The 27,955-nt window shown below is 36.1% G+C and overlaps 1 protein-coding gene and 1 pseudogene across 10 annotated transcripts in view; both read left to right on the forward strand.

Annotated features, from left to right (window-relative positions):
• Lcor (ligand dependent nuclear receptor corepressor) overlaps positions 1-27,955 on the forward strand; it is a 155,340-nt gene that overhangs the window by 67,188 nt on the left and 60,197 nt on the right. For 6 of the 9 annotated variants that reach the window (XM_013069901.3, XM_087185049.1, XM_021253134.2 and 3 more), the window contains 2 exons: positions 14-79; positions 631-710. The exons of 1 other annotated variant lie outside the window; for it this stretch is intronic. In XM_013069901.3, coding sequence (XP_012925355.2) covers positions 14-79; positions 631-710 — 146 coding nt within the window. Of the gene's footprint in view, positions 1-13; positions 80-630; positions 711-27,955 lie in introns of those variants that run through there. 2 more of the 9 variants (XM_087185048.1, XM_087185050.1) reach the window with 1 other exon arrangement.
• LOC101721769 (pumilio homolog 3-like) lies at positions 20-27,915 on the forward strand (annotated as a pseudogene). The gene is made up of 4 exons (XR_015440379.1): positions 20-79; positions 631-710; positions 6,052-18,736; positions 18,831-27,915. The product of XR_015440379.1 is annotated as a pumilio homolog 3-like (transcript).

The raw sequence follows: 27,955 nt of genomic DNA on the forward strand, positions 1-27,955 counted from the left end.
TTTACCCTTTCAGGGTTTGAAACTATTCTTGAAGGGCTGTTTGGACCTGCGTTATTAAAAGATCTCAGTTTACTTAAAGGTATTAAAAATATTTTGGTATTTCAGGTTCTTGGTACATATCTGATACCTTCATGATTTAAGCCTCTCTTTTTTATTTGTTTTCATGTGATTTAAAGCTATTGTTTTCAGTTTATAATTGATACATAGTAACTAGGAAACAGGAATTAAGAAATTTCCCCTTGGTTTGGTTGGGTTTGTTTTTTCCCCCTCGGTACTGGGGGTTGAAACCAGGACCTTTGTACTGAGCTCCCAATCTATCCCTTTTTATTTTTTGAGACAGAGTCTCACTGTCATTGAATTGCCTGGGCTGGGCTCGAATTTTTTACTCTTCTGCCTCAGCCTCCCAAGTGCTGGGATTATTGGCAGTGACACCATGCCTCACAAGTGAAAGTTTTTGAGTTAAGAATTTTAAGACATGTCTGGGGTTATAGCTCACTGATGGAGCATGTGCCTCACATTCATGAGATCTTAGTGAAGTTTAGGTTGAATAGCAGTTTTGAAATTAGTTCTGATTTATTTTCTGAAAAATTCTATTTTGTGATTATTAATTTAGTATATTTATTTTTATAGAGTGTGAACCTGAAAACGTTTCTGATTGGACTTTTGATGAAAATTGTCTATTCTGTTGCTTAAGAAGAGATAAAATAAAGGTAACCAAGAAGCTCATGAAACTTCTCTAGTATGGTATTTTTTAGTTTCCTTTTTAAAAAATGATGCCATTTTGTTAAAGGAATTGTAGGAAAAGGAAGGTAAATTTATAAAGGATTTGATAACAACTCTGAGTTTTGTTTTGTTTTGTTAACTTTCCCAGGCTGTTGATTAGCCTGTAGAGAAATCTATATCCCAACATGCATTGTATTATTTATATAGTTCAGTAGACAGAATAATTAAGTCTCAAATTGTCATGTTTCCTTATATATGAAGTGTATAGTAATTGAGCAAATCATCACTTGTAGTACAAAAAGAATAGTAACATTTGAATTGAACAAGTCAAGTACTAATTCATGTAGATTTATGATGTACTGTGGTACTAATCTTATGTTTCTTTTTACAACACCTCTATTCCCTGTTTTAAAGCCATGGGAACATTCTAATTCTTCTTTCTCCTCTGTATACTCTAGCTTCAGATCATTGACCAAGTTGTATCAGTTCCTCCTGCTAATGAATTTTACTTTTTTATTTCCACAGTCATTACTGTAGTTCAGACCTCCACTATTATTTCTGGACTACTGAAATACTATGATTGGTCTTTCTCAGGTTTTTTCAGGCTGTTAAATAATGCTACCAGATTAAATGCCTTCCCTCCACTGTCACCCTTGAAATAGTGTGGAAATGTTATGCTACACTCAGTGTTAAGTAAGTTTCTTGTTTTCTGGCTCCTCAGCCTAACTCTCAGAGCTCTGTACTTTCTACAATTAGCCCATTTTTTTTCCCTAATGATGCCTCATTAGTCTTTTGTACAGTTTCCTTCCAACTAATATACGCATCTGAATGGTATAGTCTGAGCACTTGTTCTCTATAACTTGAAATTTTCTTGCTTTTACTTTTAAGTCCCACCCTTCCTGTGAATGTTACACCAGTGCAGCTATTGCTATTTCACCTTTCACACTGCTGTAATAAATACTATCTACCCCAATTGTTTGTCAATTAATATTCTGCGTTACTTTGTTCATTCTTTTTCTATGTTTGAATTTTGTCTTCCTGATTGAATTGTCAGCCCCTGAAGACTGGACCAGGCTATATGCTTCTTTTTATCTCTACATGTAAAATATGAAAGTCATCATGTAGCCAATTTCAGCTTTTTACTCTTCTTTTGTGGCATCTTTTTATTTTCTCCATCAAAAAGTTATTAATGGGGTCCGGGGATTTAGCTCAGTGGTTCCAGTGCCTGCCTTGCAAGTGCAAGGTCACGAATTCGATCCGTAGCACAAAGAAAAAAGTTATTATGACTATCCAGGATGGTCTGTTTTCATTAAATTGATGAGGAAGTTAAATTGGTGAAGAAATTTAATGTGATTTGAAAAAGAGAGACTAAAAAATACAGCAATGTTAATGAGTTTAAACTATCAGTGAAATTGAAGTTCATCATTTTAAACTTGATGTATGTTTATATATGTATATGTGTATGTTGGCGTATTGTAACTATTAAGTCATTTACTAGGAATTTTGATAGGAAGAAAGAACAGTTGAGTTTTTCTTAAGTCATATTGGGAAGAGAGCCATTCTGTGTTTGGTAATTGAGTGCAGTATGTTCATGTAATATGATTGAGAATTTTTTGTTGTCATATGAGTAAAATATTTTATGATTATTTTAAGGAGAAAATGCAGAAATAGGAAGTTGCAAAACAATACCACATTTAGAAGCTGTTTCTACTGATTGGAGTTCTATAGTTTTTAGTTGGTTTTCTAATTAGAAAAAATATTTCCATTTGACAGCTCAGCTCTGGGAAGCTCCTTTCCTTTATTAGACACTGTACTGTCTTTGACATTATTACTTTCAGAAAGAGCCATACTGTACATCTGTAATGAAAAATAGGAAAAGAGCTAGATTATGTGTCAGGCATATATATATCTGTCATTGTGTTTGATTTGAAGAGTTATATTAGAACTCTTTGAAAATACTTGGAGCATCTCATCTGAGAAGCATTAGAACCTGGAAATTAAATCTGTCCACTGGATTGAAGCTTGCAAAACAAAACAAAACAAAAAAAGGGAATATGTGGAAAATATGGTAATAGCCATAAGTGGCAGTATTGAGAATACTGAAATTCTTAGTTTGAAGTTGGCATGATGAGATTATTTAGGTAATGTTTGGAAAAGTAGTTGAAAATAATGGCCTGATATTTGAAAGAGAAATGAAAGTTTTTTTAATTTTGTTTTTGTTTTGGTTTTTTTGTGACAGGGTCTTACTCTGTTGTTCAGACTAGCCTTGAACTCACTATGTAGCCCATACTGGCCTCAACTCTAGGCAGTCCTCCTGGCTCAGCCTCCTGTTTCCCAAGCGCTGGGATTACAGGTGTGCGCCACCATGCCTGACTCATTTTTTTAGTTAATTGAATTTTTAGTGAATACTGATGCTATTAGAATGGATAAACCAAAAACATCATCTATATTTACATTTAAAAATGTACAGGTGAGAAATGCAGACTAGCCTATTTCTTTAGGAAATAGAACAGAAATTCACCTAGAGATTATAGTAGTAATCTACAGGGAATATTCCCAGTGGATGCATGAAGCCACTCATAGTATTGAAGCCCATATGTACACTTTTTTCTGTATGTACTTATCAGTGATAAAGTTGAATTTACAAATTAGACGAGATTAGTAATAGTAATAAAACAATTAAAATAACACATTTTCTCTTCATACCTTTCATTCACAAATTCCGTGCCTTTTATTAAGCATTTATCATGCATTGTAATATTGCATTCTGAAGCACAACAAACAGTAAAACTGGCACCAATTTCTTGTTCATCCTTCACAAATTCATGGATAGAAGATTTGTTCTATGTTGGTCTTAGCAACTACAGCATATGATTTTTTTTCTTCCCTTATTAAGTCAAGAACGTTTATCTTTTCATTTAAAAAATCACTATATGGATACTCTTTGACATTGGAATTGCCAACAATATTACTTTTGCACTTTGGGGCTGCTATTGAATAAAATAAGGATTAAAGGAACACAAGTACTGTGATACTGCAATAGTCAAATCTGATAACTGAAAGAGCTACAAAGTAATGGGCAGGTAGTATATACAGCATGAATATTATGTACAAAGGGACAATTCATGTACTAGGTGAGACAGTGTGAGATTGCATGATACTCAGAATGGCACATGCTTTCAAACTTAAGAATTACTTCTGGAAATTTCTACTTTGGACCATGATTGACCATACGCAACTGAAACTGGAAAGCAAATTGATAGATAAAGGGGACTGCTGTAGTGAAACAGTTGTTGATCTGTAGATTAGAGAATATAATTTTTTTTAGGCAAAACATTTATTGGTACATTTTAGATATACATAATAATAACATTAATCATAGGGAATTTGTACCTGTACATGATATATCTTGCTTGTTGTTTTTTCCCATTCCCCTCTCCTTCGACCCCTCTCCCTCTCATTTACAAAAGCTTTTGTTTCCATTTTTTCCTTCTAGAGACTATAATTTGTAAGGGAAAGGCAGCTAACATTTTTTGAGTGTCTACTCTGAGCCAGTTCCTTTTATGGGTTAGCACTTAATCTTCAAAACAATCTTTCAGTGTTAGTTAAAGGTGTCCTAGTTGTATAAATTAAGTATGAAAGGCCAGAGAAATTTAACTTATAGGTAAAGTCATGTGGCTGGTATTATATGGTTCAATAGCAACAGTAGTGGGAGAAACAGTGGAATTGAGAAGCAAGGTGAAACAGGACTCAGGATTTCATAGTTTGAAATAGAAAAACAGTGTGAGGAAAAGTGAGTTTCACTGTAGTAGAAAGGACCAGTCTTAGCTGTATTAAAATTAATCTCTGAGTCACTGCCTAACTAACTGCCTGGTTTGCTTCCCTGCATCTTTCTTACTTACTTTTCTATTAGGCAAAAAGTGACAGTCCATAAAGTATTTATTAAATGAGTGACTAAGAAGTCAGAAGGTATATAAATTTGGAAAATTTTACCATTAATTTCTGTTTTGAGTACTTAACATGTGCCAACTATATATTCCCAATCTTCTATTACCTATTCTCATCAGGCTTTTGAAACTTTTTATTTTGTACCAGGGGATCAAACTTGGGACCTTTTCACCTATGAGGCAGGTGGTGGAACCACTGAGCTAAATCCCTGGCCCTTTTTGAAATTTTTTTAAAGCTTCTTTTAAAGATAATTTTAGGCTTAAAAGTTACAAAAATCCTCCTATACATTCATAGATACCCTTTAGCCAACATTCTCAAATGTTAAAATTTTGTGTAATCATAGAACAAATATAAAAATCACAGAATTACCATTGATGTCATCATATATATTCTTTTCTTTCCTTTTTGCAAAACTTTCAAAATTCACCATCTATCCCAGTAATCTTCCTTTTCTGGTCCAGAAGCTAATCTATAATCATACCTTGTATTTTCTTTTCATGTATCCTATTTTAATCCCAGTACTGGGGAATAAACTCAGAGCCTTTGCACTACACTACATCTCCAGTTTTTTTTACTTTTTTAGACAGGGTCTCCCTAAGTGGTTCAGGTTGGACTTGGACTTGTGATCCTCTTTCTTCAGCTTTCAAAGTGCTGAGATGATGTGTGTGTGCCGCTGCTTACAGCTTCATGTTTGCTTTAGTCTGGTGTAGTTTTAAGTTTTTCTTTGTCTTTCATAATGTTGACTTGTGAAGAACATTGGCAAGTTAACGTGTATTTGTTGTTGTTGTTTTTTTTGGCACATTAATTTTTATAGTCTCCCTTTATTTGGCTTTGACAGTTCTTCATGATTGAATTTAAACTGTGCATTTTTTAGTAGGAATTCCATAGAGTTGATGTTGTGTCATCCTTAGAACACTATATCAGGAAGCATATTGTGTTTATTTTGATTACTTAGTTAAGGTGGTATTTGCCAGTTTCTCAACATTAAGGTTTATGGGGGCCCCCCCTTCACATCATATGGAGAAATACTGTGAAATTTCTAAATTGTCTACTTTCCTCATCATATTTCTTTTTTACTGTTTACAAATTTCAGCATCCATTGAGAAATATTTCCTGAAAAAATTACTGATATTGATGAAATTACTGATATTGATGAAATCATATTGATGAAATGAAATGTTTTTTTACTATTATTTCTTCTACTTTTATTAGTTGGAATTCTATAAGAATGAATTTTCTTCTCTCATTGATTTTTTTATCTTATTGTGTATTATAGATTATAATTCAATACAATCTTTGTGTATTTTATAGTTCAAATTAATCATATTTCATTGAGAGCCCTTTCAAGTGTGTCCTTTTTTGTTTTTATTGTTTTTTTAGAGCACACAATTACTTTTTGGCACCAAAATATATTCCAGAGTGACGGACATAGAGGAAATGTCTATAATTGAGAAACTTACAGGACTTGAGGATCACAAGTTTGAAATGAACCTGGATAACTTAGCAAGACCCTATCTCAAAATAAAAATAATTAAAAAGGTCTGGTAATACAGCTTATTGTTAGAGTACTCTGGGTTCAGTCCCAGTTTAAAAAAAAGGAAAGAAAAAGAAATGGGTTACCTTATGTTTAACCTGTGCCAGCCCTGGATTTCTCCAAGGAATCCTAAATGCTGAGTTTCAGTACCAGGTATACTCAGTATCACAGGTGTCATTGTTCGTAGGCCCTCTTAGTTGTCTGATCTAGGAAACGTGTTTCCTAAAATATATATACATCTGTATTATTTTCTGTGTCTTAAGTTTTAACCATCTCATGAGACTTTTCAATTAATTGTTGATTGCGTGGATAGTATAAAGAATGGGTACAAAAGTAACAAAGTTATTGGCCTTGATCATGGTAGGCAAGTGCTCTACCTTTGAGCTATATCCCCAACCCAAGGGAGAGTGGGATGTTATAGCAAAATATAAAATTAGTTTTTGCTCTTATTATAAAATTTTATCAAGTTTAATATTTGCCATATAAAAAATGTTTTAAGAAGTTAGTGTCTTACTTTTCTTGTTGCTGAGACAAAGTACTCGACACCCAAAGTTAAAGGAGATAAAGGTTTATTTAGCCCACAGCTTATAGAGGTTTCAGTCATAGATGGCTGGCTCCAAGGCAAGTGGCATGGCAGGGGGTATCACAGAGGAGAAACAGAAGGCAGCAAAATAATGAAGAAGTAAAGCAGGGAGCCGCAGCCCTCTTTCTGTCTCCCCCCCCCCCATTAAGTTTATTAGTACATTTTAGGTATAAAATACAATTATATTTGTCATTGGAATCTTGTACCTTTACATGAGTATCTTGGTTCTTATTTTTTTCCCCTTCCCCTGCCCTCCCTTCACCCCCTCCAACTGTCTCTTATATTTTATGGAGGGTATCCACCCTTAGGGTGGGTAGACTGACACCCTTAATCCTGAATTGATTCCAGCATCACACACCCTAGATCTAGCCATCTCCAAAAATTTCCATGTAGTACTGGATGAGGCCTTGGGGGATATTCAGATATAAGCCATAACAGTATTTGATCTATATTTTTGAAGAATGTATAGCTCTGAGTAGGCAGAGGTAAGAGGGACTCATTCTAAGTGGAACAGAACATTTAGTTTTGGAATTAAGCAGTGATACGGTTGGAGCCAGATTATAAGTACTCTTCGATGTCCAGCTAGCTCAAGAGTCATGTAATTAGATCTTTTTCATATTTATCATTTCTCTATTATGTTGTACTTATACAGAACATTTTATGATTTTTTTCCTGATTCCTGAGTATGCAGTAATAAAAAGTTTAGGTATATTCTTTTAATGTCTAAATTTTTATTGCTCTGCTAGCACATTGAAAGTTTATACCAAGAATGATGCTGAATCTAATTATTTTGTCATTGTATTCATTGTGTTTTTATTAAAAATAATAGTATGAGCATATTCGACCCTATTTGATATGTCTTGTTCCAAGTCATCTTGTCCCACAGTATCACAAATCAGTAAGTATTTATAGTAACTATTATAGCAAGGAACTGTGGAAGTTTATCAATATAGTTCTTGTCTGTTAGGAAAGAGAAAGAAGAAATAAATGATACATTTAAATGATAATTACATATGAGATTTAAATTGATATAAGGCAGAGTAAACAGTTAATATTGGGCTTAATGTAGCTCAGTGATAGAGTGCTGGTGTAGCACCTTTGAAGCCCTTAGTTCAGTACCCAGCACCACCAAAAAACAAGATAACAATTGTACAAATCTAAATTGTGGGACTGAACCTTATATTTGCAGAGACCTTACATATAGATTATTTAGAAAGATGAAGAAAAACCACTTGACAGAGTGAATCATTGTCCAGTTAAAGAAAATATATCAAAGAGAGTTTTCCTCCCTTCCTCATTAGTGGATTCATCCAGAGAACGAACAGGGTCAAAGAAACCATTAAGTGGTAATTTACTCTGCTCTGTCCAATTTTATGTGATCAGAGGTAATTGACTAATTATTCAGAAAAGTTTGTTAAATGTTTGGTTCTGTGGTTGGCCAGAGCGGATAACAGAAAAGACCTGATCCCTCCTTGCTCATAGAATGTTGGGGAGACTATGGATGGTTAAAGCAATTAAACCCATAATCTATAGGAGATCTATATAGGTAGGAAACATTCAAAATAAAACCTCTCCTTCATTCTCAGTATTTTAAAAGAGAGTGAGTAATACAAGAAAATATAAGTACAGTATTATAGCAGTTGAGAGGTGCAGTAGATGATACTGGAGTTGCTTAATCAAGGAGATGAGACTTACCTTGCATCTTAAAAGGAGATCAATGGTTTGGAGTAATTGATGTGGCAGTTTTTAGATTGCAGTAGAGATGGGATTTATAGTAAGAAAATTACAGGAGACTCTTAATAATAATCCAAGAAATGAGCCTGAACTAGGGTTATGATAGTGAAGATCCATAGGGAAGAGATCTCTGTAGAGACTTTTGAATAAAATATTGATAATACTTGATTATGTAAATATGTAAAAAAGGGGGAAGGAAGTGATACTTGATAACTGATTTTAGGCCATTGATGGCAAAACTGTAACCACCAAACCCATTTATTTATCACAAAGTCCCAACGTGCAATTAAACCTGAGTACTGTGGTTTTAGTTTAGAACAAACAACTCACACATTAACATCTTTTGTCTTGAAGAACAAATAACAGATGTGCCATAGGTTTACCACCACTGGTTTAAGATTCCAAGCCGAGATGGCTTGTAACAGAAAAGGTGCAGTACCCACTTTATGTAGAGAACAGTGAGTTTACCTCGAGGCAATTTGTGATGAAAATGAACCTTTCGTTGGAAATATCCAGCAGACAGTTAGGGTTGTGTTAATTGAATGAAATATAAGGTCTGGGATAAATAGTTATTTGGATGATTTCAGAGTTCATGTGATAAATGGAGTGTCTAAGCAGATGAAGTATCTGAGAAGTAAAGCATGGAATACTGTGACTCATAGAAGACCTTTATTTAGGAAGAAGGAAGAATCATAAAACTGGAAAGAAAATAAAATTACAGATTAAATGAGTTGCCCATTTTGCATCAGATATCTTGAAGGCCCTATCTTGTATAGTAAGTAGGGGGATGAGTTGCTATGTTTGCTGCACTAACAGGAACTCCTGTACCCCATCCCAGAGTAGACTTTAACTGAGTTGAGCAAGTACCTTCAAAACATACTTTGAGAGAATAGCTTCTCAAGAATACTGACTGTGGGAGCCAGACAAAGTCTGACAGTATTAATGAGTAACCAGAAGTTAAGAACTGGGTGTACATTACTAGTTTGAAAAGTTATTAGCAAAAGGAATGATGAAGAAAACAGGATTATTGAAAGAATAGGCAAAGCAGTTTTAAATCATGATTTTTGGAGGCGGAAGGAGAAGCTTAAATAGTATTTGTACTCTTACAAGAAGCTGGAGGAGAGGAAGAAATTAAAACTAATAAGGGAAAGGCGTGATTGAGGGAGGTAAGATTGTTAGAACCAACAAGAAATTAGTTACTGAACAGTAATGGAAGATTACTTTTGGAATTAGAAAACAGTCTGTATAACTTGTAGGAGTTACATTGGAAAGGAATTTGCAAGGCAAGAATGTCATAAAGAGCCTACCAACTTGTTCACATTGAGAGCAAAGAACAGTGAGAAACTCTGAAATATGAAGGTGGTATTTAAAAAAATAGGAGAGACTACACTACAGTAATTGTACTCTTCTTACTGGGATTGCTGCTCAGTTTTTTCTTCTTCTTTTTTTCTAGTTATGCCAACAACAGAAAAGTAAGGTTTCTTTGGTTTTTTGAGACAGGGTCTCACTGTGTATCCCTGGCTGGCCTCAAACTTGGCAGCGATCCTCCTGCCTCAGCTTCCTGAGTGCTGGAATTATAGGTATGCACTACCACACCTGGCTGAGTTGGAAGAAAATTAATAAGATGGCCTTGTTTAGCAAAGTTTTTAAGCAGGGAAAACTACTAAAGTCTAGATAACTAAATAAAATCTTGTTTTTGTCAGTGTAAACAAAAAATGAGAGTTGCATAGATATTAAGGTTCCTTCCAATTCTAAAACTCTGATGAGTCTGAAAATCTCTTCTTGGTGTTTTGCTTAAAGGGATTCTTGAAATTAGTCAGTGTGTTAAATAAGTTTAGAATACACTTAGTTATACAGAAATTTGGGTTAGAGTTCTTACATTGTGTCTCAGTATTTAGTTTTAGTGTCTTATACTGAATCTTTTCTTTTTGCACACAAGTGTAAGTCTAGCTCAGTGGTGGTGAACCTATGGCATGCGTGTTGTTTTTCTTTTAAAACAAAGGATGTTAATGTATGAGTTGTTTTTTCTAAACTAAAACTTCAGAATTCAGGTTTAATTGCAGTGTTGGCACTTGGCAGTAGATAAATAAGTGGGTTTTGGGTTGCACTTTGGGCACTTGACTCTTGAAAGGTTTGCCATCACTGGTTTAGGCTGTCTTTTAGTGTTCTATCCTCTATTATGAGAGCTTGTATTTGTTCTGCTCCTCTTCCCTTATCCCCTATTCTTGTATTGGATTTTCCATTCTTTTCTAAATTGTTTGTATTTTCATCATAGATTGTGGCTTGTTATTTCCTTTTTTAAATCATAGTAAAATATACATATGTATCATAAAGTTGACTATCTTGATTGTATAGTAACAGCAGAACACTTTTCATCTTGCAGAATTAAAACACTGTATCCATTAGGGGCTGGAGCTGTAGCTCAATGGTAGAATACTTGCCTTGCATGGACAAGCCCCTGGTTTTGATCTTCAGAGCTGCAAAACAAAACTATATATTCATTGAACTGCTCCTCCATTTACTTCTCCTTTCAGACTCTGATAACTGCCATTGTACTTTTTGTCTCTCCAGTTGGACTGCTTTAGGGTATCTCATATAATAGAATCATATAGCAGTATTTGTCATTTTGTGGCTGGCTTGTTTCACTTATCATAATGTGCCCATGGTTTTTCCATGTTGTACTATGTGTCACAAATTTCTTCCTTTTAAAGGCAAGATAATATTCCACTGTATATACATTATATGTTGTTTTTCCATTTATCCATAAATGGACACTTTGGTTGCTTCCTCTGTTGGCTACTGTATATTAATCTCCTACAAACGTGTTCAGATATCTCTTTGAGACACTTCTTTTGTGTATATATCTAGCAGTGGAGTTACTGGATTATATGGTAACTTTTTTAAATTTATTTTTTATTTTTTATTTTTTAATTTTATCTATTTTTTTGGTACTGGGGATCGAACTCAGGTCCTTGCGCTTGCACCGCAGGCGGTGAAACCACTGAGCTAAATCCCTGGCTCCAACTTTTATTTTTTTTGAAGAACTAAAAGGCCTTTTCATAGCAGCTATACCATTCTACTTTCCTAACAATATACAGAAGTTACAGTTTTTCTACATTCTTGCCAATATTTGTTATTTTCCTTGTTTTGTGTTGTTTTTTGATGGTAGCCATCCTGATCAGTGTAAGATGGTATTTTATGGTTTTGATTTTTATTTCCCTAATAATTAGTAATACTGAATATCTTTTCGTTTGCTTATTGGCCATTTGTCCATGTCTTTGGAGAAATATTTGTTTAAGGCTTTTGCCCATTTTTAAATCTTGTTGTTGAGTTGTAGGACTTCTTTTATATTCTATATATTAATCCCTTATCAGATAAATGATTTGCAGATAATTTTGTGGTTTGCCTTTTATTTTGTTTAGTGCCTTTTTCTGTAGTTCCCTATGCTTTCAATGTCATATCCAAGAAATCATTGCCAAATATATCATGAAGCACCTTGCCTATTTTCTTGTAATAATTTAATAATTATTAATTTTAAGTCTTTGATCTGTTTTAACTTCAGTGTGGAGGGTTCATTTTCTTTCTTTTACTTTGGATATTCATTTTTCCCAGCACCAGTAAATGAAAAGATGTATTTTTCACCTATGCTGAAAATCATCTGACCATACACTGTATATGAAAGCTCATTTCTGGACTGTTTCTATTCCATTGGTACATTTGTCTTTATGCCAGCACCATATTTTGAGGGGTGGGGCCAGGGATTTAGCTCAGTGGTTTCGCCGCCTGCTGCACAAGCTCAAGGACCTGAGTTCGATCCCTGGTACCCCCCCCCAAAAAACTGTACACACACATATTTTGAGGGGTGTTACTGTAGCTTTGTAGTGTGTTTTGTAATTAGAAAAGGTGAAACCTGTAACTTTCTTCTTCTTTTTTTGGTACTAGGGATTGAACTCATCACGTTGCCACTGAGCTAAATCCCCGGCCCAACTTCATTCTTTTTCAAGATTATTTTGGCTATTTAGGGTCCCTTGCGAGTCCATACGAATTTTAGGATGGATTTTTCTGTTTCTGCAAAAAGGATTTTGATAAGAATTGCTTTGAAACTATGATCCTTCTGGGTAACATAATTTTAAATTTTCACTTTTTAAATAAAGTTTCTTCAGTTTCGTTTTTGTTTTTTCAATTTCTTATTTCTAAAAAATTAAAATCAAGTAAATATTTCACTCTACATCAAAAGCACCAACAGCGTGGAGGAAATAAAGGTTCTGAGTGATAAATTTTAGCTACTGATGTTATTTTTGAAGGGATATATACTCTAGTGGAGGAAATAAGAAATAGATAATACAAGTTAGAAAACTAGTGCTGTTTAAGTATTTAAATATTACAGGAATTTTTTAAAAAGCAAGATTACCCTTAGCCAGACTTTATAATGCGTTTTTACCTCAAATATGCAGTTTGATATCCTTGCCTTTATATAATAATCTTTAGTATCAGGGAATACCCATATCCACAGAATTTATGAAGAAGAGATAGACATTCAGGAAGCCTTCTGATGGAGAGGGGGCTGTGGATGAAAATTGGGGATAAACTTTCAGTTTCCAAGAAGTAGAAACATTTAAGAAACTCTTGGTATTTATTGACTGTGGGGATGGTTTGCATTTGTTTTTTAATGTTTTAAATACCATATGTATATATATATATTATATAAATATATAAGACATATATAATGGAAGAAAACTCTTAGAGAAACTGATGAACAAGTTTAATGATAATACTCATTTTACTCATTTGCTGCTTGCCCTTTAGGCTTAATTTCCCTGAACAGTAGTAATAATTAGATACACTAATAAAGTCATTCTTAGTTAAGTTGGTTGTACATTTTGTAAACCACGTTTACCTCTTTTGGTGCGTGTTCAGTCTTCAGACTGCTTTCTTTGGTAGTTGCTTAGCATAAATTGAAGATATCATTGACACATAGCAAAAATTGCATTAAGCACAATTCATACTTCATGTAAAGAGCAATAGTTTAAGCAAAGTAAGGTTTTCTGTTAGATAATTAACCTTAAAGTATATGAGCATTTAAAATGGTGGAACCATTTTCTCTAAGGTTTGCTGACATTTAAAATAATAAGATGTAGGAAAATGGCATTTAAATCAGTGAGTTGCATCTTTTTAGCTCATTGCTTGAAATGTCAGTAAGCCATGGGTAGCAGACATGGGTATATGTATAGACATGGGTATATATATAGACACAAGGCTTTTCAAACATTATATAAAGTTTGGATGTGTAGATAAATTTTTAATTCCTAGATTTTCTATACTCTGCTGTATGAATTCAAAACAATATTGTCTAAATTTGAAGACTCTAGGCACAGAGTGAGCATTTAGACAGGTGTGGCTTTAAATTGTCATTCTTTCAGTTTGTATTACACTTCAGAAATTTAGGTCATGTTACCCTCACTAAGTGAAACTTGTCATTCAATCCATTTCCTTTCTCTACATCCCTCAGAGAGGAAAAAAAGGGGCAAGTACATAAGTGTCCTTCTCCAGTTTTACACCCCAAACACCTAAATTTGTAGAGTGACAGAGTTATAAAAGAAACTTTAAGAAGTGTTCGATATTTTAAGTTTTAACTTATATTAACTGTTTATTGCCCTGATGACTAACTTCTCTGCTAACACAGTTTTGTTAGCTTTATTTATTCAATGGTGTTTTTGCTATTTCAGGGGAAAATGGAGCTGTATTTGTTACAGATCTTGAAGAAATTGAACCTTTCTATCAGGGGTCAGCAAACTGTGGCCTGTTGCTAAATCCAGTCCACAGCCTATATTTTAATACCCTCAAGTTAAAGAGGTCTTTAAAAATAAAAAAGTATGCAATTGAGACTGTACTTGACCTGCAAGACCTAAGTAAAACATTTACTGTCTAGAGCTTTACATTAAATTCCTCCTCTTTTTCCTCCTTCTTCTTCCCTTTTTTTTTAAACTTTTTATTTTGAAATAATTTCACATTTACTGGAGAGTTGTAAGAATACTACAAAAAATTCTATGTACCCTTCACCTAAATTTACTAGTTAACAGTTTGCCACATTTGCCTTATTATTCACTCTTGTTCTTTCTCTTTCAGTTAGTATAAACACATATTTTCTTGAGCTGCTTGAGGATAAATTGCAGGCATCAGATCTTTCATACCTCATATTGCTTAATATTTCAGGATGTTTTCCTCCTTTCTAAAAATGAGAGCATCCATTTATTTAACCATCCAACAGCAGAATTAGGAACATTAATCTCAATGTTATATGATACCTAGTCTGTAAATCTTACACAATATTATGATTTATATATGGGTGTCCCCCCAAAGCATCCTATGCTCATAGGTGGGGCTTATGGGAGGTGAATGGATCATGGGTGTGTAATACTCATCAGTGGATTAGTTTATAGTTAAATGTGATTTAGGAGGTGAAGACTAGTTGGAAGAGGTAGATCATTGGCCATGTGGCCAGGAAGAGTTTATCTCCCTCTCTGTTTCCTTGATCTCCCACTCTCCTTCCTATCTGCCATGCTATAATCTCCCCTCTGCCATGCCTCCCTGCCTTAGAGCCAGCCAACTATGGACTAAAACCTCTACAAGCTGTGATCCAAAATAAGCCTTTCTTCCTTTACGTTGTAGATGTTGTGGGTATTGTGTCTCAGCAGCAAGACTGTAACTAAGACAGATTTTGGTACCAAAAATGGGGTCGTTGCTGTGACACTACCTGACCATGTGGTTCAGAAGCCTTTGGAACTGCCTTGTAGGAGGAGTTCGGTGATACTGGCTGGAGAAGCAGGGCTAGAATGCTGTGAGCCAAGCTTGATGGGAGAATCTAGTCAGAGCTGAGAAGACCATAAAACTGATGTAAACTCAGTTGGTAGAGACCAGGCTCAGGAGGTTTCAGTTAGGAACAAGGACTACAGTGCCAGTTGGACAGTAGGCTGTGTGTATATGGTGTAGCAGAAAATTTGCCTGCATTTTGCAGTCTCATGTCCAGAGACTTAGCAAGAGATTGAGATTAAGAGAAGCAGACTGATTTACTTGGCTGGGGAAATTTCACAGCCGCCTACTACTCAGGTAGTGGCTTGGGTACAGTTGAATGTTTCCAGTCCCCTTGTCTTGAGAAATAAGAGCAAAAGGCAAAGCTGAATGATTTCAAAAGTTTTGAATTTGTGCAGAAAGGTAAGCTCCAGTAAAGTTGGGCCCTGCAAAGATGGAACAAGGGAGAGCTTAGTTGCTGAAAAGATTAGCATTAAAAAGAAGCCAAGTACTTTGGAACAGAATAGGAAGAAAAATGGCTTAAGCCAAGGGAATTTGAGGCTCCAACCTTCTAAGGCTCAAAATTGCAAAAGTGACTGGTTTGAGAAGAGAACCCAGGGCACTCTCTTGGAAAAGGGCTGCCTGGGAAATTGATTCCCTAGGATTCAATTTATGGTGCTCAGCCAGCCAGGCACTCAGATGCTTCTGGAACCACAAGCAAGATACAAAAAGGGCTTGACTACTGTTCCAACTGGTGGCAGGCCTTGGCATCATCCACGTGGTGCTGGTTTTACACATGTGCAGAATGCAGGAGTTGTGGGGTCAGGGAGGCTTCCACCCAGATTTCAGAAGGCCTGAGAAGCCAGGAAGTGTGCCCAGGAGAGGGTAGTGTGTGAAGCTGTGAGGGTTAAGCCAAAAGTGCAGTAGAGATCCCATGATGTTGGAAAAGTCTAGAATGTGTAACATCTGGGGAAAGCTGTAAGGTGTGAGCAAACCTGGCCCAAGAGAGAAGCCATGATGGCTGTCCCAGCTGCTGTACATGGAACTGTGACACTTAAAATTTGCCCTGCTGGGTTTCAGTCTTGCTTTGGTGTACCATTCCTTTCTATTATCCTATTTCTCCCTTTTGGAATGGGAATGTTTACCTTTTGCCTTTGTATGTCAGCAGTGTACTGCTTTTTTTTTGAGACAGGGTCTTGCTTTGTAGTTCAGGCTGGCCCTGAACTCACTATGTAGCCCAGGGTGTCCTTGAACTTGCAGAAGTCCTCCTGCCTCTGCCTCCTGCCTCTGCCGAGTGCTGGGATTATAGGTGTGCACCACCACACCTGGCAACTTTCTTTTGAAAACTAAGAGTTTGCCTTAAATCTCAGAAGAGATTTTAGCCTTGAGACTTATTAGCAGTGCTGAAACTATTAAGACTTTGGCAACTCTTTGGCAACTAAATATATTTTATGTAAAGGGATATAATGAGTCTTTTGGGGGCCAGGGGTGCAATGTTATGGTTTATATCTAGATATCACCTCAAAATCTCATGTACTCATTGGTGAGGTTTTCTGGAGGTGATTGGATTGTGGAGGTGTGATACTTATCAGTGGATTAGTTCACTGATAGAATTTATAGCTAAATGTTATGTTGGGAGGTGGAGCCTGGTCAGATGAGTAAGTTCCTGGGGGTATAGCCTGGAAGAGTATATTTCCTTCCCTTCTCCCTTGATTGATCTCTGCTTCTTTTCTGCCGTATCATGAGCATCCCTCCTCTGCTTTATCCCTGTGCCATGCCCCTCTGCCTTGGAGTCAGCCAACTATGGACTAAAACCTCTACAAACTGGGAGTCAACGTAAATCTCCTTTAAGTTGTGGATATTAAGTATTCTATCTCAGTGTTAAAGTAACTAAGATTCAGATTTTACAATTGTCTTGTTTCTTTTTTTTTTTTTTGTACTGGGGATTGAACTCGGGTCCTTGCGCTTGCGTAGCAGGCGGCAAAACCACTGAGCTAAATTCCCGGCCCTACAGTTGTCTTAATAATCTTTATATTTCTCCCCCTTATTTCAAACCCTTAAATTTAGAATAACTCAATGAATTTGTCACTACTCTTTATTCTCCTTTAATATGGAATGGTTCATCAGCCATTTATTTATTTTTAATGACAGTGACTTTTTTTTTTTTTTTTGGTACTGGGGATCAAACTCGGGTCCTTGCATTTGTGAAGCAGGCGGCGGAACCACTGAGCTAAATCCCCGGCCCAACAGTGACTTTTTGAAGAGTCCAGTGATGGCATACCTTTTAGATATTTCAATAACAACAAACAGCCAGCTGCAGCACACATGCCATAGGTTCGCCACCACTGGTATAGACCATGAGTGTCCAAACCCTTGGCTTGCCTGAAATACACTGAGTGGAGAGGAATTGTGGGCCACACATAAAATACATAAGCTAGGAGTGGTGATACATGCCTGTAATTGTAGCACTCAAAAAGTCGAGACAGGAGAGTCCTGACTTCAAGGCTACATAGTGAGACCCTGTCTCAAAACAATCTGTCTGTATAACAAAACTTCCTTTTTAACCAGCGTCGGCCTCAGACCCACGAGTAAGGCTGGGAGTTTGGAAATTGACAGAAGCCCGGCAAGGAGAGCAAAGCTACGACCTCTCTTCCGATCACCTGGCCTGGAGTGTTGAGTTAGACTGAAGTAGCTTCACTCTGAGGTCCAGACCTGAGCTAGTTTTGGCCCATCTGCCCATGCTGTGTTTGACAGACACACCCACTCTGCATAGGTTGCTAATGATGGAAGTCAAAGGGAAAAAAAAGTTTACTGGAAGGAGGACTAAGGCATCAAAAGAAAAAAACAAATTTCAGAAAAACAGAGATTCTAGTTCTTCAAAGATGTTCCCCAAGTAAGTTGTTAAGGAGGGGAGACCTAAAATTACATCTAAGAAGTTTGAGAAAAATGCCATGAAACCTGGGGAAAAGGGTGTGAAACAGTTCAAGAATAAGCAACAAGGGGACAAAGGACCAAAGAACAAATTCCAGGAGGCACATAAATTCAATAAGAAGAGAAAATTCCACCCAGACAGTAAAAGTGATGAATCAGCATCCAAGAAAACTAAATGGGATGACTTCAAAAAGAAGAAAGAACTAAAGCAGAGCAGACAGCTCAGTGACAAAACCAACCATGACGTTGTTTGAGCAGAACAGATTTGGAAGATTTTAAGAAAAGATTGTGACAAAGAGAAAAGTAGATGAATGACTTGCAGAAGTTGATTCAAGGGAAAATTAAAACTTGCATTTGCACATGATTCAACTCGTGTGATCCAGTGTTATATTCAGTATGGTAATGAAGACTAGAGAAAACAGGCTTTTGAAGAATTGCGAGATGATCTGGTTGAATTAAGTAAAGCCAAATATTCCAGAAATATTGTTAAGAGGGCCAGGGATTTAGCTCAGTGGTTCCGCCACCTGCCTCAAAAGCAGCAAGGACCAGAGTTAGATCCCCGGTACCAAAAAAAAAAATACTGTTAAGAAATTTCTCATGTATGGAAGTAAACCACAGATTACAGAGATAATCAAAAGTTTATTTTGGAAGGAGGAAGATGCTGCAGCATGCAGAGGCCTCGGCCATTGTGGAGTATGTGTACAATAACAAAGCCATTTTGGAGCAGAGGAACATGCTGATCGAGGAGCTCTATGGGAACATGTTTCAGCTTTACAAGTCTGCAGAACATCCAACTCTGGACAAGGTATTAGAGGTACAGCCAGAAAAATTAGAGCTTATTATGGATGAAATGAAACAGATTCTAACCCCAATGGCTCAAAAGGAAGCTGTGATTAAACACTCATTAGTCCATAAAGTATTCTTGGATTTTTTTTACCTATGCAACACTAAAACTCAGAACTGATCAAACCCATCTGTGAGGTGTTGGTGTACCTGGCACACACACACGATGGAGCCAGAGTGGCCATGCACTGCTTGTGGCATGGCACTCCCAAGGACAGAAAAGTAATTGTGAAAACAGTGAAGACTTACGTTGAAAAAGTGGCTAATGGCCAATACTCTTATTTGGTTTTACTGGTGGCATTTGATTGTATTGATGATGCTAAGCTTGTGAAGCAGATAATCATATCAGAAATTATCAGTTCCTTATGTAACATATTAAAGACAAATACAAAAGGAAAGTCTTGTACGTACTGAGTCCAAGAGATCCTCCTCATACAGTTCGAGAAATCATTGAAGTTCTTCAAAAAGGAGATGGAAATGCACACTGTAAGAAGGATATGGAGATCTGCCGTTGTGATTTCTTAGAATCTATTTCTCCAGCCTTGTTAAACTTCCTACAAAGACAAGCTCAACAGATGGTGCTAGATAAGTCTGCGTGCATGGTGGTGTCAGACATCTTGGGATCCGCCACTGGAGATGTTCAGCCTGCCATGGATGCCATAGCCAGGTGGCAGCAGAACTACACCCCAGTAACAAGGATGGAAAGCTTCATGTTGCAAAGCATCCCGCAGGATGTCTAGTTCTGAAGTGGTTAATAGAACAAGATGAAAAGATAAAAGAAAATGGAAGAGAAGGTTGTTTTGCAAAAACACTTGTAGAGCATGTTGTTGTGAAGAACCTGAAGTCCTGGGCCAGTATGAATCAGAGTGCTATTATTCTTTCCAGTCTTCTGCAGAGTACTGACCAACAAGTTGCAAATAAAGTCAAAGCTGGACGGAAAAGCTCGATTCCCACATTGGAAAAAAACAAAAACACCAGCAAAGGAATAGAAACTCTGCTTGAAAAACTGGCAGCATAGGTGGAAACAGTTAAGAATGGAATGGAGGGCCAGGGATTTAGCTCAGTGGTTTCGCCGCCTGCTGCGCAAGCTCAAGGACCCAAGTTCGATCCCCAGTACCAAAAAAAAAGAGTAAAGTGGAATCATTTTTCCCATTCTCTGTACTGTTTTCCCACTGCAGAAAAGAAGGGTGAGGGTCCACTTCATTGGTAGTTTGGGAGCTCTGTACATGTGTTTCTTCTTTTCATAAGAATCTATATAAAATTGTTTCTAAAAAAACTTCCTTTTAAAAATATTTTAATTTACTAAATTATTGTACAAAACAAAGTAAGCTCAAATTTAATAATTAAGAAAACTTAAATACTGGTTTCTGCTTGATAACAGTAATCATCTGTCTTCACAAACTCACATGTAGTTAAATTGAAATACTGTTCCTGGCATTTTACTTGCTAAGTAACACAGCAAGCACATCTGATACGTGAGGTTTCACCTGTGTGTAGTGGGTACTGGAGGCAGAGTTAGCACTGTGACCTCCCCAACACTACATTTTGTTGTCACATATGCAGTCTGTGCTCAAGCACTGTTCAGTTGAATCATGAAGAACATGGCCAAGAAGTCACATAATGTTAAGAGTTTACAATCTTGGGGAGCCACATTAATAGCTGACCAGGGCTGTAAGCAGTCTGTGGGTTGGACATGTCTAGTATAGATCATTTGTTTTGTGGAATGTCCCTCAGTTTTTTTAATGTTTCTTAATGATTACTTCTAAGTAATCCTCAAGGCAGGAATACTAAGTGATTTTATATCTATAATGCATCATAGTATGATACGTAGGTGATGTTAACTGTGATCATTGGTTGAGGTTGATGTCTGCTAGATTTCCTCACTGAAATATTACTGTTTTCTTCCTTGTAATAAGGAATTTGTGGGGAGATACTTTTGAGACTGTGTAAATATCTTGTCCTCATCACAGTTTTCATCTATGGTATTTATGGTAGTTTCCTGCCTAAATCAATTATTTTTTCAATAACTAATAATTCCATTATTTCTCCTACATATTTTAGTTGCTTTAAACTGTAAGGAAGAGTTTCTCCTTTCAGTTTAGAATGAGATTCTCCTTTCTGTTTCCCTTTCTCTTTTCCTTTTCCTTTCTTTCCTTTCCTTTCTTCCCCCCTTTCTTTCTCTTTATTTTGTGATGCTGGGAATCCAACCCAGGGCCTTGCCTGCACTAGGTAGGCACTCTGCCACTGAGGTATACACCAGCCCTAGAGTCCGTAATCTTCTGTTCAGTGGATTTTCAGCTAGTGTCTCAAATTTGGTCAGGGGGAGCCCCTTCAAGCCACTTCCTTATGTCATTTTGACATATCCCCATCTTTTTATGAGCACTTTGTTTTCTGGTACAAAATGTGCTAGGTTCCTCTTGTCCTCTTCCTGCTCCAACACTGGAATCCATTTTTCTAAGATCTGGTTCCTTTGGTAAGGAATTTTTTGCAAATCTCCATATGAATTCACTCACAAAGATCAGTGAGCAACAATAGAAATGTTTTCTGTTGCTATAACTGAATACTACAGATTAGGCTTATAGTTCTGGAGGCTGGGAGGTTGAGGGTCCACATGTAGTGAGGACTCTCTACTGGGGTATACTACAGAGTTCTGAAGTACTACAGGGTATCACATGGCTGAAGGGCATATCTAAGAGACAGAGCCTAACTGGCTCTTTAAACAGACTCACTTCACATCCAAGATAAACAGCTAGCCCATGAGTGGATTAATTGATTCATGAGGACTGTGCCAGTGACAGTATATCCTTCGAGTACAGTACAGAGAAGTAGATAACAAGTAAAACATAACTGGTTTTTTACTAAAAGTATGCTTGCTATTTAGGGGAAAAAGTAACTATATGAAGTTTTGAAGATAAACATCACATTTCTTTTGACATGAAAATGCAAGTTAAAATCGTATTTTTTTTTAAAGTGTAACAAATTCTATGACATTTTCCTCATTGAAGATATTTTAAAATAGATTAAAATACATCAATATTTCATGAAAAATAAATACTTAAAATTTAGATAGTACAGTATCTGTAATATACATGATTTAACCCTGAACATCCATTTTTATTTCAAACATAATTTTCTAAAAAGTAACATAAAAACGGTAAAGGTTACTGTATTCTTCACATATTCTGAGTCTCATGAATTGTAATTCAGCTACCAGTTTGCTTCTCAACTAAAATCGTTTTGTTTTGGTTTTTTGGTACCGGGGATCCAACTCGGGTCCTTGTTTTTGCGCAGCAGGCTAAAATTGTATTTTTGATTTTAAACTTTTAGTTCAAGAGTTGAAAGTCAGTGAAACATTTGGTGTCTAGTAGCTTTAATACTCTGAGACTATTTTTTTTTTTGGTACCGGGGATCGAACTCATGTCCTTGTGCTTGGAAAGCAGGCAGGGAAACCACTGAGCTAAATCCCAGGCCTCTGAGCCTATTTTTAATGGTTGTTAAAAATTGATGTAATATTTACATATAAAGAAAACGTTTAGTGAATTTTAGTAGAAGTAGATAGTAACACCAACCAGGTGAAAGATAGTTTCCTTACTCACTCTGAACAGTTGTCTTTATGCCCCTTTGTAGTCACTATCCTTTGCAGACCCCAAGGTCCATGCCACCACAATAGTTTTACCTGTTCTCTGATTTTATATAATCCTATAATATGTACTTTTTAATGTTTGACTTTCAGATTTTTTTGAGATTTATACTTGGGTTTTGTGTATAGTCTTTGTTTCTCTTTGTTGCTGAGTAGTTCTGTTTAGCTTGATTGTGCTGCAAGTTATTTATCCATTCACTTTTTTTTTTTTTTTTTTTTTGGTACCTGGGCTACAACTCGGGACCTTGCGCTTGTGAAGCAGGTGGTGGCCACTGAGCTAAATCCTGGGCCTTCCATTCGTTTTTTAAAAAATGGACTTCACAACTGTTTATGATGTTGACTATTATTACTTATTTATGAGGTTTTTGTTTCGTTTTGTTTTTTTGTTTGTAACTCTGGGTGTCAAACCCAGGGCCTCGCACGTACTAGGAAGTTAGTTGAGCTATATCCCCAGCCTGCCAGAGTCTTTTTAAAGGCTTATATTTATTTTTCTGGGATCTGTACCTAGAATTGGAATTGTAGGGTCATATTATACATACATGTGTTTAACTTCATATTACTTTACTATATGGTTTACAAAAGTGACTGAGCCATTTTGTTTCCATCATCACCATATGATTGCTATTCCACATTTTGCCAATATTTAATATAATCAGTCTTAACATTAGCCATTCTAGTGGGTATGAAGTAGTATCTCATTATAGATTTAATTTTTTATTTCCCTGATAATTGATGAAGTTGATATATATTTTGAAGTACAGTATTTGAATCTTTTGCCTATTTTAAACAAATTAAGTCATAATAATTGTTTATATTTTTTACAAATTCTTTGATTAGATATATTATTTAGATATTTTCTCCTAGGCTATAGCTTCCCCTTTAACCGTCTTTTAAAAAGGAAAAAAATTTAATTGTGAATTTCATTTTATCAGGTTTTTGTCTCTCAAAGTTTTGAGCCTGAGATATAGCTCAGAGCACTCGGTTAGCTTATGCAAGGCTTTAGGTTCAATCCCTAACACTGAAAAAAGTTTTATTTTTTTAATATCCTCTTCAGAAAATCTTTGTCTAAGCTGGGTGTGATGGCACATGCCTGTAATCCTAGCACTTGGGAGGCTGAGGCTAGAGGATCGCCACAAGTTTGAGGACAGCCTAGGCTACATAGTTAGTTCAAGGCCAGCCTGAACTGTATAGCAAGACCCTGTCTCAAGAGAAAAAAAACAAGAAGAAATCTTTGTCTAATCCATGTCAAATATATAAGATCTCATGGCTTTTTTTTTTTTTTAGAAGTTTACTGGTACATTTCCCATTAATTTTTCTTTATGATGTGAGTTGAGGTTTCATGTTCCGTAAGAAAATGTTGTTCTAGCACCATTTATTGAAAAGGATGTCTTTTCCTGCACTGAATTACCCTTGTAAAGGGATATAAATGTAATATGTTTCTGGACTCCTGTTCTGTGCCCTTGATCTGCGTATCTGTGTTTGGAAGGTGTTTTATTTTATCTTTATACCTGGAAATCCACTAGCATCAGTTTTCCAACTTTTTCCTAGAACAAACTTATTTTGCTCATCTAGATCCTTGATCTCTGTATAAATTTTAAAATTAACTAGTTTTTCAAAAAGTTCTTTAGAATTTTGATTGAGTGTACTGGGAGAGAATTGCCACCTTAACAGTACCTTTCCAGTTTATTATCTTGGTTTATCTCACTTTTATTCCTGTCCTCTTTAATTTCTTTCATTAGTGTTTTACAGTGTCATTTTCCTTAAACCTGAAGAACTTATGGTAGCATTTCTAGTACCTCAGAGAGAAAGGGAGCTACTTAAGTTGTAGAGAAGCCCATAGAGCAATGGTGGTGAACCTATGGCACATGTGTTATTCTCAGGCTTTTCTTTTAAGAAGAAATATGTTCATGTTTAAGGTTTTTTTCTAAGGTAAAACCTCATTCTTCAGGTTTAATTGCAGTGTTGGCACTTTGTGATAAATAAATGGGTTTTGGGTTTCAGTTTGGCACTTGGTCTCTAAAAGGTTCACCATCATCACCATACAGTAAATACTCTGGTATAATTTGAAAAATTATCCCCTTCAAAATTCAGGTGTTGCCAGCATCATAGTATGAGCAGGTAGAGTCTTTAAGAAGTGATTTGGACCAGGGATTTAGCTCCGTGGTTTCGCTGCCTGCCTCACAAGCGCAAGGACCCGAGTTTGATCCCCGGTACCAAAAAAAAAAAAGAAGTGATTGAAGGCTCCTTTCTTGATAGTGGCTTTTAGGCCCTTATAAAAGAGATTTCAGTCAGTGTTGGGCTTGTTTGCTTTCTTATTCTTCTGCTTTCTGCCATGTGAGGATGTAATAAAAAGATCCTGATCTGACATCAAATGCCAGTGCCTTGACCATGGGCTTCCAGTCTCTAGTAGAACTATAAGACAAAAAAATTTTTGTTCTTTATAAATTATCTATGCTGAGGTATTTTGTTAGAGCAACATAAAATAGACTTAAGACATTCTATTTGAAAATATCTTTTGGATATTTTATTGCCCATTCCTTCCAGAAAACAGTAGTAAAGGGCAATATTAGATATAAAAGGGCATATTGTAAAAGCTTTTAATAAACAACTTGAGGCCTTTAATAATAAAATGCTTCTAATCCACTCATTATTATATCTCATCCTCTGCTTGGGATGATGATGGGTCCTCAGCTTTGGAAGATGGGTAGTCATACCACAAAACATTAGCAGCTTTCTGTAGGTCTTTTCCCCTGTACCTCTCCCTACTGCCTTCACAGTTCCCTAAAAGAAATTATTTTTCAAAAGGATCTTGAAAAATTGGCAGAAACTAGTGAGACTACCAAAAACATAGCAACTGAAAAGAGGTAGTCTGCACTTTACCCTGAATGTTGTATATACAGAATTCCTCCCTGTTCCTTTCCCCCACCTTGTCTCCCCCCACCTCACCTTCCCTTCCCTCTCTTTTCCAAAATATAAAATAGCAAGTACCTGGGAACTACATGAGTAATTTACAGAATTTAAATTGAAGCTCATTAAATTCTACTTGGATAAATATAAAGCAATTACAGAAGGAAAAGACTGAATATTTCAAGGCTGTTACTTGTATCTAAGGTACTTTTTAGGCATAATGATGCTGTTCTAATAAAAAATATATCTTCTTGCTAGTGATGGTGGTACATGCCTATAATCCCAGCTAGTCATGAAGTGCTACCAGGGCATCACGTGGCTGATGGGTACATTCACAAGATAGAGCTAAAGTGGCCTTTAAATCTCAATGAGAGCAGTAAGAGTCTGGCATTTGAGCCATGTTACCCACTTTCACTCAGTTCTGGTTGAATGAAGGAAGATCTACTCTGAACAGGAAGAGCTCATTGAACAGCAGTGAGCATCTTGCATTACGTGTCATGTTGGAGATGCTTTCTTCCAGGCATGTGAAATCAAGAAGACTGAGCACTCTTCCCCAACACAGCCTTTAATTCAGAATTGAATTCTTCTCAAGGCACAACAGGCTGAGAATTCTGGGCCTGGATTGCTCCAGCTCCAACTCGTTCATTGGGCAGCAATTCCATGCCATGAAGAACAAGTCAATATGAACATGGGCTACTATCCTAACTTAGCACCCTGCTCATAGAGCACAGGTGTCATTCTAAGATATGTGTAACACTATTGCAGCCCCCATTTCCAGTGAATTAAGGTGGGACCTAAATCTAGTGATGGGTGCCCTTGTAAGGATAGAGAGACTTGGAAACACTGATACACTGAGGGAAAAATGCCATATAAAATGGGGACAAAGATTAGAGTTACGGTATTGCCATCTTAAAACAAGGAATGCCAAAAATTGTCGGCAACCAACAGAAGCTAAAAGAGGCATAGAAGAGCTCCTACAGCTTTTAGAATGGGAATGGCCCTGGTAACATCTGATTTTGGATTCTGAACTTCTATAGTAGAAGTCTGAGAATAAATCTCTCCTGTTTTAAGCTGCTCAAGTTGTGGTAATGTGTTACAGCAGCTCAAGGAAATTAATATTCCTAGAACAAGTAAAGAGATTGAATTAGTTATTTTTAAACTTCCATCAAAGAAAAACCCATGACCAGATATCTTCACAGATGATTTCTACCAGATATTTAAAGAATACATACCAATTCTTCACAAATTTTCCAAATTATAAGAGGAAAGAAGCACAAATGGCCAATAAACATATGAAAAAAATGTTCAAAATCACTGGCCACTAGAAAGATGCAAATTAAACCAACACTCAGATTTCATCTTACATTAGGAAGAATGGCAATCATCAAGGAATCAAATAATAAATGCTGTTGTGGCTGTGGTGAAAAAGGAATCTTTTGATGGGAATGTAAACTAATACAGTACAACACTTACAGAAATCAGTATGAAGATTTCTCAAAAAACCTAAAACTAGAAATTCCATTTGACCCAGCTATTCCCTTTCTGGGTATCTTCCCAAAGGAGTTAAAGACATTATATTATAGCATGCATACCAATGTTTATAGCAGCACAATTCATAATAGCTAAGTCTTGGAAGCAGCCAATATCAACAATAGCCAACAGATCAAAGGATAAAGAAATTACATCTATTACTATTTGGCTATAAAGAACAAATTTGAGAAGTTTGTAGGAAAATGGATTCCACTGGATAACATTGTTAAATGAAATAAATCAGACACAAGCTTAAATACTATATGGTTTCTTTCATATGAATAATGCAAAATACAAATAAAGAGCAAAATAAAAGATTGAATAAAGGAATCAGGGAGATCTTTTGCAAATAGGAAGTGGTCCAAGAGACCAAGGGTTAGAAGAGTGAGGGAGGAGAAGGGGACATAAAAAGATTTAAGAAGCTTCATGTATATGTACAAAATACTCACAATGAATGTAATCGTTGTTGCAAATATGAAATAAAAAATAATATGAAAATGAAAGGGGATGTAGAGATGAAAGAAGAGTGGGAAGGGGAATAAAAATAATCAAGATTTGTTAAGTACATGTATGTACTCACTAAGATGAATGTAAACTTTATGTACTGCAGAACATGCACTAAAAAAATAAAACACAAAGACATCATATTAATAGCAAACTCAGGCCAGGGTTTAGCTTATTGGTTCCACCGCTTGCCTTGCAAGCACAAGGTCCCAAGTTTGATCCCTGGTGCCAAAAAAAAAAAAAAGCAAACTGAACAGCTTTCACCTAAGAACAGAAACAAGACTGCATA

Source organism: Heterocephalus glaber, unplaced genomic scaffold (assembly GCF_053883595.1).
Source record: "Heterocephalus glaber isolate CG9 unplaced genomic scaffold, H.glaber_assembly_v1.0 deba00001497, whole genome shotgun sequence".
NCBI lineage: Eukaryota > Metazoa > Chordata > Mammalia > Rodentia > Bathyergidae > Heterocephalus > Heterocephalus glaber.